This window comes from Parus major, chromosome 15, assembly GCF_001522545.3.
Source record: "Parus major isolate Abel chromosome 15, Parus_major1.1, whole genome shotgun sequence".
Lineage (NCBI taxonomy): Eukaryota > Metazoa > Chordata > Aves > Passeriformes > Paridae > Parus > Parus major.
In genome coordinates, this window is record NC_031784.1 from 5,754,532 (window position 1) to 5,773,543 (window position 19,012).

Sequence of the window (19,012 nt, forward strand, 5' to 3'; positions counted from 1 at the left end):
TCTGCTCAGCAGCAGAAGAAAACACAGAACGATGGACATGCCATCACTAATCTGGTGACTCCATGCATGGACACAGTAATCCTTGGGCATAAAGCTCTCCTACTCCCTTCTAGACTGCGAAACAAAGGATTTCAAACACCAGACAACAGGTACAGGTGTCACTAATTGTTTGCCTGACTCCCATGGCATGAACAAATTTATTATGTTTGGGTCTGACTCCCAGATCTGCCCTGTGAAGCAGGAAAGCTGCTGGCATGCCTTCTGAAGCAGAAATCTGTACATGGGTTTCTTCTGTAAGAATCAAACTCTGTCACTCATTACTGTCCAATTCTGGAAACAGGTCTTTGACAAACAAGGAAAGACTGGGAGTTTTCCAAACTGCTTTCATCTCTCTTGGTGGAAATTCTTTGGTCACCAAATCCTCAAGTCCTCAATTAATGGCATGTTTATATTATACAAAGCAATAATAACCATCATACTCAAAACTATCCTGGAGGTTCCATATCCCTTCTACAGTTCCTCCTGGGGTGCTCATTTTTCAAGTATTTTACTTTGTAGGGTAGATTGAGATTGTGTAATGGAAAAGCTGAAGGAAGATAAGGAATTCTTCTCCCTTAATGTCAGATACCTGCAATGGACTCCCCACATGCACAGTAATTGCCTCCAACTTTCATTCTCAGCAGAGAGAGGCCGAGGCTGGCACTTTTATAGTCAGATGCTTCTCATAATAATGTAGACACTGAAACTGGGTGAGATTAATAATGTTCCAGAGGAGCCTATTTTGAATATTAAGGGAATTTAGCCTGCCACTCTGTGAGACATCTTAAAATTGGACTGCTGAAGTGTATCTCAAATAATGGTTAGAGAAATAATGTGAAGAAAATATTCAACAGTCACACTGGTTTTCTGCCCTTAATCATATTTGTGATTGTGTTAATCCAATACTTGAGTCTTGGAAATGCTAACCTGGGTCCCCATTTTCTTTTTTACATGAAGAACAATCCATTCCCAGCTCTGGTGCTGCTCTCACACAAACTATCACCAACCTACTCCTGTCATTACACCTGAGGAATTTCTGTGTTTTCCCATTTGTGTGGCTCACATTTATTACTGCCTGACATGGTGTTTTGCATCTGAATGGCACAAGGGGAAATCTCTGGAATGTAATACAACAGCTGGGGTCAAAATACATTATGAAATTCCATTAATATATATCAACCTATTCATATGAAATCACAGATTCTGAACTTTCATGAAATTCAAGGCATCTGTAAGCTGTCCATGTGATGGAAGTTCTGTTTAAGTCCCCTTCACTCAAGAAATGTAAATATTTAAGATATTACTGCTTCAACAAGAGTTGATTTCACTACCCTCAGGTTACAGATGAAGTCAAGTGTTGTGCCAAGGTTATGGAGTCAATTGCTATAAAAACAACTGCTGGAACTTTATCTTCTAAACCCCACATCTCCCCCATGGAGGTGATTTCCTAGCTCTCTTGGTATCCAGATGTGTGGAAATCACATCCCTGCATGTATTAGGAGCAGGAAATATTCAGTATCTGGACAGACTGCACAAGTATCCAACTTCCAAAATATTTTCACACCCACAAGTAAGAAAGTAGGCTCTGAGTCACAGATGGAAAGAGAAAATCCAGGACAGAGCTGCTCTCTTAGCAAAATTGCAGAATGGAGAGCTTTTTAATTAAACATTGCATACCTGGGAGATTTCACAGCCTGTCCTGCCCTATAAAAGACAGCAGAGAGAGCAGTGGAGTATTCAGAGGCTCAGCCCAAGCTCATCTCTGTGAGATCTGCAGGAACACTCAAATCCCAGATCCTGCCAGCAGCCTCTCACTGCCAACACTGCTCGTGGGCAGTTTTTCTGCCTGCCAAGATCCCCAGGTAGTGGCCAATAAAGAAGGACTATGAGTTTGGACTGGGCAATGCACTGTGTTTGCACTGCTTATCTCGAGTAATCCACGGAATATGAGGGGGTTTCATTGCTATTCATGGCTAGCAAAGCCCAGCCTCAGAGTTGCTCTATAAGGCTGAGCTGAGATGCACATTCATCAAATCCTTTGTCAACTTCCCTGCTCACTCTGGCTTTATGTAATTGCTTCAGATTTTTTTTAAGAATTATTATTAAATCCTTCCAAGTAATTTCTATTTTTTTTTCCTAATTTCAAACTGCTATATTATTGTGTAGATTTACCCATCCTCTCTATAGACATCTTTCCATGTTTTTTTTTCTTTTCCACTTTGCCTCATTTTTTCTGCTGTCCATCTGCAGAAGTCAGGTACTTGTGGGAGCTCTCAGGACTGAAAGGAGAAGAGGGGAAAAGGTTGCTGAAGTCCAGCTATGTCCAACATGCTGAGCTGATGAGCTGCAATATGTGCTTGGAGCATTGCCTTTCCACATGCCACCACTGGCAGCAAGGCAGGATTCAGCCCTGCCTGAGTAGGTGCATGAGCCAGAGGTGAATTTTGGGATCCATCTCCATTTTTTATAGGTTCAAAAACATTTTGGTTACTAGTTTGCATCTGAGTCAAGGTACCTTATGGGCAAAGAGCAACAGGCATTGTTAACAAGTTATTTACTGGAGCAAGAGGGAAAGATCTCCCAGGCATATTCATAGACATGATGGAATTCAGTAAACTAAATATAATCAAAAGATTCTGCTTTAAAGGGAGTGCTTCACATCATCCAACTGGGTTTTTTTCTAGTTAATAAAAACCAAGCAGACAGTTTGGACTGGAATTGGAGTAACATATGAAGATCCTCTTCCTCCCATCCTCTCTAAAACTACGTATTTGTCAGTGTCCTCCTCTCTCTCTGGAAAGATTTCTGGTGAACAGATAAAACCAGAAGAGAAAGGAAAATAAATTTAGTTCTCTTATAGACTCCATTAAGCTAAAGGGTATTTTCACTTCAATTTTATCCACTTTGATTTGTCCAAGTCTGTTGAGCACATCACTAATCAGCACATGCATTCAATGCTTTTGCCTACCAGAGGAAAGATTTCTTCATTAATAGTGGATTTTCCAAGGTGTTGAGCACCCATGATGACTTTATTGGGAGTTCCAGCAAGGCTGGTTCTGTGGGATTCAGAGTAAACTCCCAAGATAAACAGTGAAGGTAGGAAAAGAGTTGGAAGACAGAATTTAAGCCAGAGTACAGAATAAACCCGTAAGAAGATTGAGAGCAAAGGCAGGGGCCATACTGTGATCACATAGGCCTCTCTAATCCCATTGTGAGTCTATCTCTGAACATATATGCATTCTGTATTTAACACTGGCTTGATTCAGAGCAGCTCAAACCCCACAGGAAACCACAGCAAACAAAAACTCTGTGTTGTCTGACGTCCTTATCAGATTGCGGGAGAATTCATGCCAAACAGAAAGCCTGTTTTTTCACAATGCTAAAAAGAACAGCTTCTTCCAGATAAAAAGCAGATAAAAAGAAGTTAGTAATAAGCTCCTCAGTGCACATGATTATATAATTCACCTTTTAAAATATGTAAAAACACCCGCTGACTTCAAGCAGACTTTAAAAAAAGCACAACACTGGAATAAATGCACACAATCCCAGGGAAGCCACATGCATGCCTCAGGCCAGATCCTCTGCTGCCCAACTCTGCCACTTCAATGGCCTTCACAACTTCAGGGATGCTTTGCTAACAGGCAGCACCTGAGAAGCAGACCTTACCTTCCAGTTCTTAGTTAGGATGGCTGTACGAGGCATTTGTCAATGAATTCCTCCCTGCAGCCCAAATGTCACTTTTTCTAAATTTGTTCAAAAGTAAATCCTTTCCTAAATGACAGGAATTGCACTGGGAATGTTTCTCCAGTTCTGCCCTGTCCCAGCTGGGAACCCAAATACCCTGATCTCTGGGTTCTTTTGAGACAAACATACCTCTTTTTTTTTACTTCTCCACCATCACTATGCTAATTTTTACTCCAATAAAAAATGAAGAACTGACATTAAGAAAAATCCTTCTTTTTCCTGCTTTCTCAAATCAGAATTTCCTCTTCTTGCAAGCAGTTAGGGAAGAGTCCTTCTAATACATAAATGAAAGACAACACTGTTTAATCTGCTAGATTTTATGGCTCAGTGGGTTTAACACCGTATTGTACTCTGGCTCTACCACTGTCAGGTACCATGAAGTATAAACTTAACAGAGAAATGTAAGAGAAAAGAAAGCTGTGTAAACTGAAAGCTTATTTTGCATGATTTTACACGCTACCCCACATTTCACTGACAATATACATTTATCAGATGCAGACAAGCAGATCTACTGACATACATAATTCTTCACTGAGGCCATCTGCAGAATATTTAATGTGGAATGCCTACCCTGTAAATAAGTGTTCAGAGATATAAAAAAGAAATAAATTTTATTCTCCCTTCCTCAGTCTCTAAGAGAGAAGAGAACTGTCCTGCCTGACATCTCCAGCAGCATTCTGTGTACCCAGGGAAGTTTCAGACCCATAGTCCCCAGATGGAGCAGAGGGAACACGGCACCAACGCCTGCTGGAGAGTTAAAGATCAGCTCTTTGGCTGCCAAACCTCAATGGCCCTCTTCTGCACCACTGAAAAGCAACAAGGATGCTTCAGTGAACATTCTAGGTTGTTGAGGTAGATGAATAGTTGAAGCTGCTTCTCTGGTACATGCTCTGCGTGTAGGCTGGCACTGTCCCATGGATCCCAAAGGCCCACATGGCTTCTGAGTTATATATAATATATATAATAATACACTTTATATAGAGAGTTTATATAGTTATCAAGTTACTGAAGTGATCCTAAGGCTTTGGATGAGGAAAAGCTCCCTTAACAAATACATGTCCTTTCCTTTCCACTTGTGTTTCCCAGTTTAGCCTTGGCCTGGTACCAGGGTTGCTGCAGTGAACCATGTCCTGAGCACCAGGGTTGTGCTTGAACACTCCAGAGGGGAGAGATTGCACAGGAGAAGGACTGCAAAGGTAATTTCACCTTCACACTTCTCTCATTTAGAAGGAAAGAGCCACCTGGACCTTGTCATGTCCCCAGAGAGCCACCTGAGCTTGAAAAGGGAGGTTTACCTGCAGGTAGAGACTGGCTTCCAGTACATTGCATGAAATTGTCACCAGGGAGCTCTCAGGGGGGGACAAAGACCCTGTGGCTTTACCCCTAAAAAGCACAACCACATCTCTGTTACAGAGTACTTGGGATAACCAAAGCCAGTAGAAAATCAGGAGGAAACCAACATCCTTTCCTCCTTTACACACCTTTTTGAGAATCCATTGCTTATGGCCACCACAACAAATTGCACTACACCTTACAGTATAAAGTAGCATCTGCAAAGTACCATCCATAGCCCATGGGTTCTTGATATTTAGGTCTTCTTAGTTTATTAAAACACCAGTTTTGTATATTTTTAAAACACTGACGACTTCAGGGATAATCCATAAAGGTGGGATGTGTGTGGCACAATCTGATGGACCCTCAAGTTATATTTCATGTTCTCTTTTTCATGCCAGTCTCTGTCTGGCTGGTATGTTGAAATCTTTTGATTAAATCCTTATGCTTCCTGCTTCCTTATTGATACTCGCCCTTTGTCTGGCAAAATTTTAATTACTACAGGACTGCATAACTCTATTCAGTGCTCTGACAATACCTCTGTGATAGGAGCAAAAGCAATTCCTAAGATAGAATGCAACTATAATACTCCATCATTATGTCTTCTTTTATGGCTCCTAGCACCCTCTTTATGGCTGCTAATATATTGTGGTTTCTGCCTTTCACGTACTGATTTCTGCTCTCCTTCACTCAATGTGTCCTTTTTCTCAGCCAGAGAATTAACACCCTATCTCTGTAATCTCTTTCCTGCTCCAGACATAATGTAGGGAAGGTCTCTTCTCCTTGTCATGGTATTCTTTCCCATCTCTCAAAGACAGGAGTTTACACAATGCTCTGCATGTTCTGCAACACAATCAGTATCCGTGCTGGTTTGCTCTCAGTGGTACTGGGGATGGATTCAGCCATGCTGGGTGGACCTAACCCAGAAGTCAGAGCAGGAATGCTGAAATCTTCAGAGGACTGAAGGAAAACAAACTAAACAAGATTAACTTTACCCTCAGAGAGGAAAGCACAGCAGCTTTTTCTCCCTCTTGGCTCTGCTGGGTTGCTGACTCCCATTGACATCAGCAAATATTAAAAACAGACCAGGTTCTACTACAACAGGACAGGTAGAATTTTACATATGAAATGTACATGTCCATTACCCTGTAATTCTAATTTAAAATTCTATTTGAGAATTAACAGCAATGGCCTCCCTTGCAGGCAGTCCTCCCCACTTCCACTCTCACAGCAGCTGTGTTGGCTCACACTATCAAAAGCCTTAAGGGGAACAGGTCAGCCGAAAATCACTGCTCTGAGATAACATATTTCTACACCTGAGAAGCCAAAAAGCAGCAATTAAACACAGCAAAATAAATAATTCAATAGCTAATTTGACCTGCCAGGTTGTAGAGTATTTTTTTATATCCTACCAGATTGTAATTTAGTTTAGAAGAAGTGTCCCTGGAGAGCAATGCTGAGAGAGCCCATAAAATGCTATAGTACAACATCAGGCAAAAAGCCACCTGTAAATGGGCCACTCTTGTTAAAAGAAGTTTTTTTCTTGTCAGTCCTGCATATTTCATGAGAAAGTGATGAAGTCCTTCTTTGATTCTTTATGAATTAATCTGCCAACTGATTAGGCAGGTAAAGCAGCCATAGATTGGGAAACTAAATTGCACTGCAGGCACTTGACTTTAGATGGAACACAAACCAAACAGAAAGCTAATGCTCTTTTCTGTGGCAAAAAAAATGGCTTCTTTTTAATTGCCTCACAAATAATCCATAGACAGCTTTTAATGGGAGCAATCCACGTGGCCTCTGAATGCATAAATAAAATAATTGAAAATGGAGGGAAATGCTCATGCAAGGTGCAATCCTGTAGGAGAATAGAACAGCAGAGCTTTAACAAGAGACTCCCACCTGATTCCAGAGTTTATAGAGCTGTGGACTGGGGGCAGTGCTAACCTGGTAAAAAATAGAGCAGTCCAGATGGAAGGACTTTAGTTCCTCCCAGTCAAAGGAGATGAGATGAAAATGGAGAGGACAGGCACAGGTGGACAGAATTAAAACTAGGCTGAAGCAGGGATTGAGACTGCTCTGAGCAGCCACAAGGGCTGAATGGAGCAAGAGGAGAAACACCAGCAGGAAACAGTCCCAGCCCACAGGTGCAGCTCTGAAATGAAGGATACAGGATGCTCCTGGAGGACATTTGCTGTCCCCATGGATCCACCAAGTGCCCCACAACAGGGGCAGAGCCTGGCTCACCAGAACAGCTCAGACCTGAGAGCTCTGCTGGAAGGAGGATGCACCAGGCAGGGGGCAGAAAACACAAACCTTTTATCTTGGATATACACACTCTCATTTACTGAGCAGTCCAGGTTCTTGCTATGCTGATTTCAACCCTTTCTGACATTAATGCAAAACAGTACAGTAAAAAAAACAACCCCTAACAAACCCCAAAGCAACCACAAAGCCTTTTCCTGCTTACTGACACCATTGCTGAGCTTCCCTGGGTACAGTACACCCATCAGATCTCGATGTCCTTATGAAATGATAACAAAATTCTCCTCAAGCACCAGAAAACTGCAGCTTGGGCAGGGACAAGCACTGGGGACAGCACCCAGAGCATGCTCTCCCCAGTCCCTGATCCTGTCCCATAGCTGATATTAACCCAGATGAATGTTTGAAAAAATGTGAAAGATCTACCTGCTTTAAAAACAAATAAATAAATTAAACCAGCTCTTCAGCATCTAGAAAATTACTACAGCTGCTATTACAGTCTAACATAGTCCTAAGGAAAAAAAATGGGATTAACATAAAGCAGGTGCACTACAAGACTTATTTTATTGCATCTTCCATTTTATAAAGATATTCATGAACATATAAAAATAAACACTCTACTCCTTTGCAATTAAGTTTCTCTCTAGTTGTAAGTACAGCTATTTTTAGTTTTAATTTGAGGATATCTCCCAGAATTGCAGAGTGTAATCATTTCCACCATAACTCTGCATCATCATTATCAAATACCAGCCTATCTTTGGAAAATGCATGTTTTACATGCTGAAGGTCCCAGAAGTCCTTTTTCAGCTGATGGTACAGATCAGCTCCTACGGTCCAGACTTCCAGTAATGCCAAATATTGGCCACCAAGTGGTGCTACAAAGATTTACTCCAAATTCAGTTCTGGCCCATTAAAGAAAAAGGGGATTGGGAAAAGCATGCTAATTTCAAGCCCTATTAAAGGAATGCAGGCAATAATTTAATGTTTCCCTCAAATGTAAATGCAAGACAATTTATGAGGAAATCAGATTGGTATTCAAGTTCCTAAGAAGAAATGATAGAAAATGACAAGGAGGTAAGAAAAGCACTTGAAACCCTCCAGCTCAGAGCCTCCTTAATGGTGTCTCCCCATCTGACTGCTTTGAGATTTCACATCCATTTTGGTTCCAATTACTTCTCTCTCCACTGAGCTATGCTAGACCAGGCACAACAGCTTTTTTATGGGTCTTGCAGTCATTGCAGGAGCCTGTCAGCAATGTTGCAATAATCAGGAACACAATTGAGGAGTAATTGCTGACATGGTAACAGCAGCCTGCAGCCTCCTCATCCCTGGGGCTGAGCACCGTGTCCCAGTGCCCCTGTCCCTCTGGGCACTGCCAGCACTCACCAGCCAATGTTGAACTCCACGTGGGCATCAAAGAACCCGACCACAGGAGAGGTTGCTGCTTTCCAGCCCTGGATCCTGGCTCGGATCAGCCCCTCCCGTTTGTTGTTGCGCACGATTTTCACCAGGCCCGGGTACCTCTTGTGCACATACTGGTCCAGGTTAAATTTCAGCTCAACTGCAGGTCAAAAAAAACAAAAACCAAGCCACACAAACATTTAGAATGAGTAAATACAATGTTATGTTTTACTCTGATTTATTCTGATTTATTAGAGAGGGAAAGGAATCCTTCAGTATTCCCAAACCCTTGGTCAGGCTCCCAGATGCAAACCCAGAACCACAGCTGAGGCACAGAGCAGAGCTCAGAGAAATTCCCTGCACACCAGAGACTTGCCCAGCTTTAATATGGCCTGATGGATTTGAGTACAGTGTTGAAGAGGTAGTTTTTCTATGTATTTTTTGAAAACTACTATTTTGATTCTCAGATGATTTGCATTAGGTTACAACTGGCCTCTGGAAGAGCAATTCTGACCAGAAAGAAGTGTAACATGCCAGTCTGGTGATTTTTTTTTCTGATTTATGCTGTTCAGTAGGAGTTAGAAAAATAACCTCAATGGATTTTGGGTCAAGATGCAATTCAGATCACAATTAATTTCCCTTAATTTTGAGGGTTTTTCCCTAAATATAATTAAGATTCCTCAATACCAGGCTTCTTTCCTTTTTAACTAAATGGATATTGAAGATCTCAAATAGACTTCTCTTTGGTTCATTTTCAGGCATTCAATCACAGATGGAGCAGAACTCATTCACCCTTCTTCAGCTTCATTTCAAGAGGCTTATAAACAGGCAAATTACCAAAATGGTCTCTCTATTTTTTTTAAACTCAATGTAGTTTGGTAATTCATTTACACTGAAACGTATTCATAAAGTGGCTTTTGACTAAATACATTTATCAGAAAAACTAGTGGAAGCTTCCAGGACATTAGGAGCCTCCTTTTTCAGATCCATATTAGCAGAATCATTATCACTGGAATCAAAGACTTGATAAATCTCCAGTTATTTAGAAGAGTGGCAGAGAAAAGCCATGTAAGAGTTCACTGAGAAATTATGACTTCAATTTTCCTCAGGATTGCCTTGACTGAAACGTTTTGCAATCTCACATAATTACTCCACAGGTTACACTACCATAACTGAAATCTGAATTGCACAAACATTTTCTTAAATCTATAGGTTTTGGAACTTATTTTTGTTTGAGTTCTCTCTTCTCTCAGCTCTCCCTTTGCTTTGGGGATCTCAAAGAGTAAAAACAACCTAAAATTGAAAGAACTTAAAGCTGTTGATCTGAGGAAGAAATGATAAATTTTAGGCTTATTGGAAATAAATATGATTTTAAAAGATATATCAGTTCTAGAAGTGTAATGTACAAGTTTAAACATGACAACACTGCTACTCCCTCATATCCTGAGAATCTTCAAAATGACTGCATTGTGAAACATAACAGCACCCTATATGTTCACCAATAATTTGATTTCAGATTAAAACATGAAGAAACAATGTGCTGCCATATAAAAGAGTAGCAACTATCTTTAAGGAGAATCTGTAGCCTCACTTTTTCTTGGAAGCAGAATTTGAACTTTTATTCTATTGATGATGATATTCCTCTGGATCCAAAAATTTGGAGAAAAGTGTCCTATTAAGATTGCCTACATAAATGCCATTCATTCTGTTAGGATTTCAGTGAAATCAAAAGGGTTTATCCAACATTTGACTATTATACAAATAGTCAATATTTACTAACAGCTCTGTGCAAATGGCTCAATCAACCCTCTCAACACCAACCACATTTACATTTCACACCTGGAAATCACACAGGGCACAGTGCTTAGAGACAAAGTGCCAGAAGCTCACCGTTGTCACTGTTGTCATCCACCAGGATGATCTCCTTGAGCAGGTGGGATGGGGTGTGGTTCACCACGCTGTGCACTGAGCGCAGGATGACAGAGAGAGCCTCGTTCACAAATATAAACACCACAGAGATCTGGGGCAGGTCGTCTGGGTAGGTCATCTGCTTGCACCTGGACAGGGGAAAGACACAATTAAAACCCAAGCAGCCACTGGGAGATCAAAACAGACTGAAGAGCATGGTCCTCTCCTTGCTCTCCATCTGTGTAGGGATTTGCAGACTTTGTCCTTTCTAACCCCAAGGAAAGATGTGGTAAAGGCTCAAAAGAATCAGCCTGGTTGGGAGCAGCACCCTCTCCATCAGGCCAGTATAAAACACAGGGTGAGAGCAGGCACACAGACTTGTAGCAGCTCTCATTCCCTGTGAGATTAAAAGCATATCTTGAAACCTTTGAATCTGCTCAAAAACAACCTGGAGAAAACCTCCAATGCCACACCCTGGCTGTGCTCCCAGGGGAACCAGCAGCAGCTCTGCTGCTAACTCACAACTGCATCAGAACTTTAAGACCAGCATTTTCTCAAACAAATTTTGTATTTGCCCATGGAGAGAGCACTCACCACCCTTTCTGGCTGTGCAGTGTGTGCAGCAATAACAAACACATGATGGTTGTTGCACTTGCTGAAATATCTGCAAACAGGTCCTCTCCCTCTGAGATGTCACCTCGCTACATCCTGATTCACAATTTGCTTTTGTGCTGCTCACTGGTACATATATTTTACCACAGATCATTTTGAGAAGAAAAACTGAGGCCTGGAGAAGTTACACAGTGCAGAGCAGAGCTCCTGCTCCCCAAGCCCTCAGCCCATGCCCCTCTGTAACACCATATGCCTGATTTCAGTGGGTTTCTCTCCCATTAGCAAAGAGGCTAATTTTAAAAACTACCTACTTGTTCTCACAGTCAAAAGCCATTCAGAATTACCATAGCAATTACTGAACCTGCTCTCTAAAATACTGCTAATGATATCACAGAAAATGACTTCTCCTGCTCTTATCAAACTTTCTGACCCCTGTGCTCATTACTTTGGCATAACAATCACTTTTTTCCCCACTATCAGCAGTCATGGGGATAGGGCAGGTGACAAATGCTTGACTGCTGAGTAACCTCTGGAAGTCAGTTATGAATTCTAGTAAAGTGTAATTATTCATAATTCCTGATCCCAGCACTATTTGCTCAGAGACCTGAGCACTTGTCATTGATTCCAGTGTTACCACAGCTACTTACTGGCAGCTTGCTCTGGCCTGGGCCACACAGAGACCACTGTGTAAAACTTCTGGCTAAGCAGCATTCTTACAGAGCCTAAAAATAAGCCTGGAACAAGGAGAGAGGTTCTCAGGAGGAACAAATGCTCTGACACAGCCCTCTTGTTTGAATTTCTTTTTTGAATGTGGTTTTCCTCTTGAGCACACTGATGTATCAAAGAAGTCCATCAGGAATGCTGCAGTAACAGGAAAGAGCCATCAGCTAAAAACATGGACCTGGCAGGATTTCCTGTTATGAGGGACATCTTTTACTTGACAGCAATTTTCTCTAGCATCTCACTTGTATCAACACCTCAGAAATGGCACCTCAGGGATTCAGACCAGGCCCCAGGGAGTGGGAGCACCGCTGGTGGGGTGAGGCAGAGGAGGGAGCCCACCCCAGGCCCTCCCTCCTCGTGGGATCCCACAGCAGGAAAGGAGGGAGGGAAGGAAAGTGTGTGACCCTTCTGGAGACAAAAAAGAGGTTGTGGCAAAGGAGGAGGGATTGCAGCAAGAATGAGAGGTCAGTCAAAGCAGCACTTATTATTGAAGGCACAAGTAATTAAAGGAAAGGTGGGACCACACAAATGTCCAAAATAGAGAGGCATGTGTGGAAGGACCAAAGTTGCCTAGGAAAAGACAGGGAACCACTGAAATACAACAAGACCTCTGTGAATTAGGAATTTTGCTAAACATTTTGGAGTAAAAAGTGTTTGTTTTATTGGCAAGTGAACTGAAACACCTGGGCATGCAGCCATGTGTTCCTGGTCAGACTCACAGGGTAACTACAAGTAGGACTAATTCCAATGCTTTTCTGCCATCCTCCCACTTTCATTCTGAGAAAAAAAAAAATCTACTTCTACCTTTAAAACAAGCACACCTAAACCATAATGCCCTAATTTTTGATTTATTTGTTCTTCATCACATTAAATCAATGCATTATTGTCCCAAGTGTGATTCCAATGCCTTGCTGGTTCACAAGACATTTCATGCCTTAGTTCCCAATGATGACTTACACTGTAGGACATCAGGGACTGTTTTAGATAGAAATCTGGTCTGAATTTCTTATTCCACCTGCATGAAGTTATCTGTATCACTTCTCACTGCAACCTTCTGTCTGTCAGTTCTCCCCTTTTTTTTTCTATTAGCAGGACATAGTTGAAAATCTGTGTTTTGACTGCATTTGGAAAGAGCACTCCAAACAATACATATTGGAATATTTAAAATAAATATATTTAAATATATATTTAATAATAAATATATAATAATATTATATATATACATATATATATACACACATATATATATACATATATATATACATATATATATAAAATATAATAAATATATTTAAAGTAAAGTGGCAGTAAAGCCACTGCAACAGGAACACCTAGATGGGCAAAAGCAAACCTCAGAATTCAGCAGTGGTTTGAAAGCTGTCATAAACTTATTTATTGCAGTGAGGATGAAGAACAGTAAAAGCAGCTGTCCAGCTGAGCACTTTCCAAAGCACAGCTGTGATTTAAGGGTTTATTTCCTGCAGACTTCAAGTCAACCTTGAACTCCCAACTCCTCAGGTCACTTCAGAAAATGAGATTGATGTGCTGAGGTAGTCAGGAGAAATTACTGTCCACTAACAAACACTTGTGATGATGTTTGAGGGCATGAGCAATCCCAGTTAAGGTGTCTTTCCTCAAAAATCAGTGGGTGCTTAAGTGCTTTGCTGGATTGTCGCCCGTGTTCTTCCCAAAGCGTTCTCTAATCACACACCAGGCACAGAGATTTACAGTTAATACTTCCTTCATTCCAAGAAACCCTCACCAGAGTTTGACACTCCCAGCCAAGCTGTGGCATTAGCAAGCCTCACACTGCCAAAGCACGCCCGTGGCTGTCACCCCTCGGCACCTCCATGGACCGAGTGCCCTGCAGTGGGTCAGCCAGGGGACAGAAGGAGTGTCAGAACTCACAGAGCCCTCCTTGGAGCAGCCCTTGACTGGTCCTGGAGCAAGGCAGCAGGGACAGCTCATTATAGAGGGAAAAAGTGAGGCTGAACCAAGACTTCCAATGAGCCAAAGGGCATCCTTGCAGAAAATGGTTGGGGCAGCAGCCTGGACACAGAGGAAATCATCAGGCAAGAAACCTATGAGCTAATGATGGAGCAGCTTAGCACAAGGCTAGCCACTTTTGTTATTTCTTTCCAGAATAAAATTACCAGAATGTGAAGAAATCAAACTGTACAAAATACACTAACAAGGCACACCTTTATAATCCTTCAGCCTTACTGCCAACAGAAGCGTAGTAAGAAATTTAGAAATCATCCCTTTTTCAGCCCTGCTGCTGTGCAGTGCCTGAGTGTTTAAAGCTTTGCCAGGGAAGGGAGCTGGGTCCCACCAGGGTCTCCAGTTCTCTGCACCATGTCTGACCACACAGTGAACTGTGGGTGAGGGAGGAGCTGAAACTCGGCCTCATTAACATCCAGCACTCCCGAGTTTGGGAAGAACTGAGAGTACATTTGTCCTCTGTGGTAGCTAAAGATGGTCTGAGCTGGGCAGGCACAGCTTACACTTCATATTCCTGTGATTTTAAATCAGCATTCAGAGCTGTCAGCAGGTGTCACAAAGTCCAAGCAGCAGAGGAGCTCCAGTCTCCAGGGCACACAGGACAGGGACACGCTGCTGGATGTCTGCAGGACTGGGGATTCCAGCAAAGGCTGACAATGCCATGGCTAATCACTTCCATGAGCCAGCTGAGGATGGATGAGACCTGATACATGAAACAGCCCTTCAGGCACTGTTCATACAACACGCCGAGCATCAAACCTGGGGCATCCTGCTGTTGTCTTGGGAAAGGTCTTTTAAGTGTTCTCATTCTGTATTTGCTACTGCAGAGCTTGGCTGGCAACCCAGAGGTATTTCCTTTCAGATCATTTTTCTCTATTCTGGAGATGATTTTCACTCATTCTTCCCCTTACATTGAACTGGCTCCTTAAATGAACATTTCCCAGCCAGCCTCCTGAGCCCAACTGTGAGCACTGTCTTGCAGGCTTAAGAAAAAGGGAAAAGCTCTTTGGTTGGCAGACCAAAAACTTGGGAAAAAAATCATGTACTAACATAAAAAGGTCATAGATCAGAGACTGGGACATGAGAAAACAAAAGGTACTCAGCTGCACATGAAACTGCTCATGGCAGCTTTGCAAGCTTGGAGGCATTAAGGGAAAGGAAATTTTCTTGTGTCTGAACCTTCATTCCCTGATAGATGTATTTACTCTATTTTTATCTGATCCAAGAGAAACATGTGAAGCCCTCTATTTATCAGGCTGCTCTTACAGCCCATTTGGGTTGCACCATTTTTTGTGAAGGACTGTCACTACAGCCATGCAGGTAGTTCAGTGCATTACCAAAAAAAAGAGGAAATTCTTCCCTGCTCTATTTCCCCTGCCTTTTTTTCCTGTCTGCAAACTTGCTAAACTCCAAAAATTAGTTTTGCTCACAGACCTTAATATAGTGAGTTTGGAAATGGATTAAGCAATGCATTTAGAGATTTCTGACAGCTTTACCCTTCAGGAAGAAATGCAAACAAAATTAAAGCTGCTTCATGAATCTTTAAAGTGTTTAATACAAGATATGTTTTTCCAATGAACTACTGGGACGGAGATGACTGAAGGTTTCTCTCCTTCACAAACTTGATGAAATTGCTGGGCATGAAGAAACATCTGCAGTTCTGGAAAAAAAATAAAAAAACCCCTTACCCCTACATGCTCTGTACCTTGAAAGCTTAAGAATGATCTGTGTTCATGTTTTATAGCCACAGGAGGAGAACAAGTTGCAACAGCTCCTTATTTGGTACATGATCAATGAAAGGACAAAGATAAATATTTTAAAAGATTATTGAACTCTTTCTCTTCAATGCTAACAAATACTACTTTTAATCACCAGGTCAATATGTATTTTGAGCCCTGTTAAAGGAAAGGCTGAGACTAATCTTACCTACATGGTTACCTTTTAGCACCTAAATGCTACTGTGACTTCTACAGGTCCAGACGATTTACCACAGCTAAATCACTGAATTTAGTGTCTAGCTCAGTGCCTGGTTTCTTTCTCCAGAAACCCACTGAGGCTTTACAGCTAGTGCTGGATGGAACAGTAACTTTTGAGCTGCAGAAATAAACTAACATTACCTTCCTCTTCCACATGGGCACAACAGAGGAAACGTGACAAGCTGCAAATGTCTGGTTCCCCAGCGTGGGATCCAGCTGCTGACCAGTCTGCAGCAGCAGCAGTGACAGGCCACAAAACTGATTAGCTTCATGGATCATCAATCTGTCAGCCAGAGGCTCCAACTCCTTCCTAATTAATTCTCCTTCTCAACAGAGGATGTTAACTGTATCATGGCACAACATTCTCTTTCTGTTGAGGGTGGATTTTCCTGCCCTATCCAAAAAGCCAAATGGAAATTTTTTGAGTTCAATGCTTGCTCTTACCTTCTCCCCTTGTTTTGCAGCTCAGGGACAGCATTCCCTAAGAACACATACTATAAATACAACTGTGAGGAGGAGAGCAGTGGTACAGAACACTGATGCTCTATGCACCTTGAGAAAAACAGCACATTGTATTTACAAGTAAGGTAAAAAGAGAAATGAGCCATTTTCAAAAAAAGCCTAGAAATTATGATGATACCAGAGGATGCCTTCTTCACAGTCTGTGTTCCTTATGGAACAGCCTCCATTTTGAAATATCCTACAGCAGAAAAATCAACACTATTTTCCTGAATTTGTTTGGAGAAGTGCAAATACAAGATACAGTGTAATTCTTGTTGGTGCTTTAGGTCTGAGGAAATCCACTGAAATAACCTTTTCTCCATCTTTTTTTTGTACACAGTGATGCTGATGATCATCTCCTCATAAAGTGAGACCTTAAATCTACTCCATACTGGAATTCCCAGCAGCTCACATGCTTCTCGACATAGTTTTTTCTTATTTTGCATCCAAAGTGTAAGAAAGAAATCCCCCACACTCATCAGTAAGAAACCAAGCCAAGCCCTTGTACCTGAGCTAACCTCAAACACTTCCACTGTATCAAGGAAAAATGTCCTTCCATGTCAACCACAAACAAATGTTTGCAATGTGCAATGAGTTTTCCAGAACACATCTGGTCATGGGAATTTCCCACATTCCCAGGCTGGACAATTGGATTTGATGTCTGTAGGATTTGCAGACTGAAGAACAGCAGCAGCCTTCCTAAAATAACTGTATTTTATACCTTAGGACTCTCTCATCACTGTCCTATTTCCTACAGGAAAGATCAAATTTACAGAAATTTTTGTCCTGTAATATTTCTGTGAAGGAGAGAGCCCTTTCAAGCTGGACAAAGGTAGGTTAAAGCTCCCCATGAATTTTCAATAACACACATTGGACAACTGTTTTCTGAGATTCATTTTTTGTTAATTGTCCTTTCTTTTAAATTCCAGGCCAGTACAACTGTGACTAATTGCTCTGCACATAAAAACCCAACACATGTTTGTGCCTTTTGTTTTATAACACATTTGCTTTATTTGGTTTAATTCCTCCTTTCTCTGTGACAATTTTTTTTTTATATATTTATAGAGAAAGCCCTGAGAACTGTCAATCAGTGACTGATAGCACAATATATATGCATAGTTAACACATGCAGCACGAAGACGACTCTACTTGTAGAGAATATTAACCCTTATATTTAAGATTATTAAACTCTTCAAAAGTAGCTGCTGCACACATAAAACAAGAGGCCTTATATTTCAGGGAGCTATTTCTGGTTTTCCTCAGGCAAACAATACCAGAAACATGCCATTATGTCTAATACCCTTATTGATTTATACATATAAAAATGCTAAAACTAGTTTCAATCACTTTCAAAACAAGCCTCTTTATTTACATGAAAAACAGCTCAAAGCCCGTGCTCACATCCTTCTCTAGTAAAAAGTCTTTGCCTTTTTTTTTTTTTTGGTAACTTAACTTGAGTCACTAATATGTTTTGAAATACCATCTGTAAAAAATTTCCACTCTATCCCCCAGTGTGCCTGTCCGGATCTGCCTCTGGCTGTATGCATGCTGCATCACAAAGCATTAGGCTCATTGGAAATTAATGGAGAGGCTGAAATCTGCTTTCAAATATTTTCCAAAAATCCCCAAAGAAAACAGATCCCCTGTGCAACTTTATTTTTAATGGTGCTGCACTTAAATTTAAGGAGGAGCTCAGCTAAATTCCAAGTGACATGTATTCTGCCTCATTTTAGGTGATTAAAACAAATGGCTTGTTTAGCCATTCTCAAGATTTTGCAAATATCCTTGCTCCTGTTCCAACTAGATTCTTATCTTGCATCTTTTTAAACTAAAAACTAGAGAAGAATTGTCTTTTAAAAAAATCCATAAAGGCAGTCTTGGAAAATTCTGCTTTGAGATTGGAGAGCTCTTTAAAGATAAGTGAAATATAAAAAATGGTGAAACTGATGAAGCAATATTAAATAAAGGCCAAACTAAGGCATTGTGTCAATTTGATTTGAAGATCTTACCAGCAAAATACATTCAGGAAAACACTACCTTTTGGGTAACTTTTTAAAAACCTAATTCTGGGAACAGAGAATATACACTCTCACTTCTGCTTTGCCAAAACTAAGACCTCGTATTTCAGATAAGGAAGGTTCACACAGAGCCATCCAGAAAGCCAGAAGATGTTTTCCAGGGTGCATTCACAAAATTGGCTGCTGCCCAGTGGCACCACTCCTTGCTGCTGCCACCAAGGGTCATTGCTCTCCAGCAATCCACGTGAAGCCATTTAGCTGCACTTCCAGCAGTGGCTGTCAGCACTTTTCCCATTAAAGAAGTACTTTTCCACTCAAGGTGATGTATCAAGATCCCAGAAAAGGTTCTTTATGGCAAAGGAATAATTAATCCCAGCATGTCTGCAGGGAGTGAGATGGTAACAGCCCAGATATCCAGCAGCAGGTTACAAATCTGGAGATTGCACCTCCTCTGAACTGATGAAATCAAAGGAATTATTTTCAATAAATAATGTG

The 19,012-nt window shown here is 41.3% G+C and overlaps 1 protein-coding gene across 1 annotated transcript in view; it reads right to left on the reverse strand.

Annotated features, from left to right (window-relative positions):
• Positions 1-19,012, reverse strand: part of GALNT9 (polypeptide N-acetylgalactosaminyltransferase 9) — a 128,794-nt gene that overhangs the window by 73,212 nt on the left and 36,570 nt on the right. Inside the window, exons 3-4 of the mRNA XM_015644372.3 lie at positions 10,669-10,835; positions 8,764-8,938 (exon numbers count right to left, since the gene is read on the reverse strand). Coding sequence (XP_015499858.1) covers positions 8,764-8,938; positions 10,669-10,835 — 342 coding nt within the window. The remainder of the gene's footprint in view (positions 1-8,763; positions 8,939-10,668; positions 10,836-19,012) is intronic.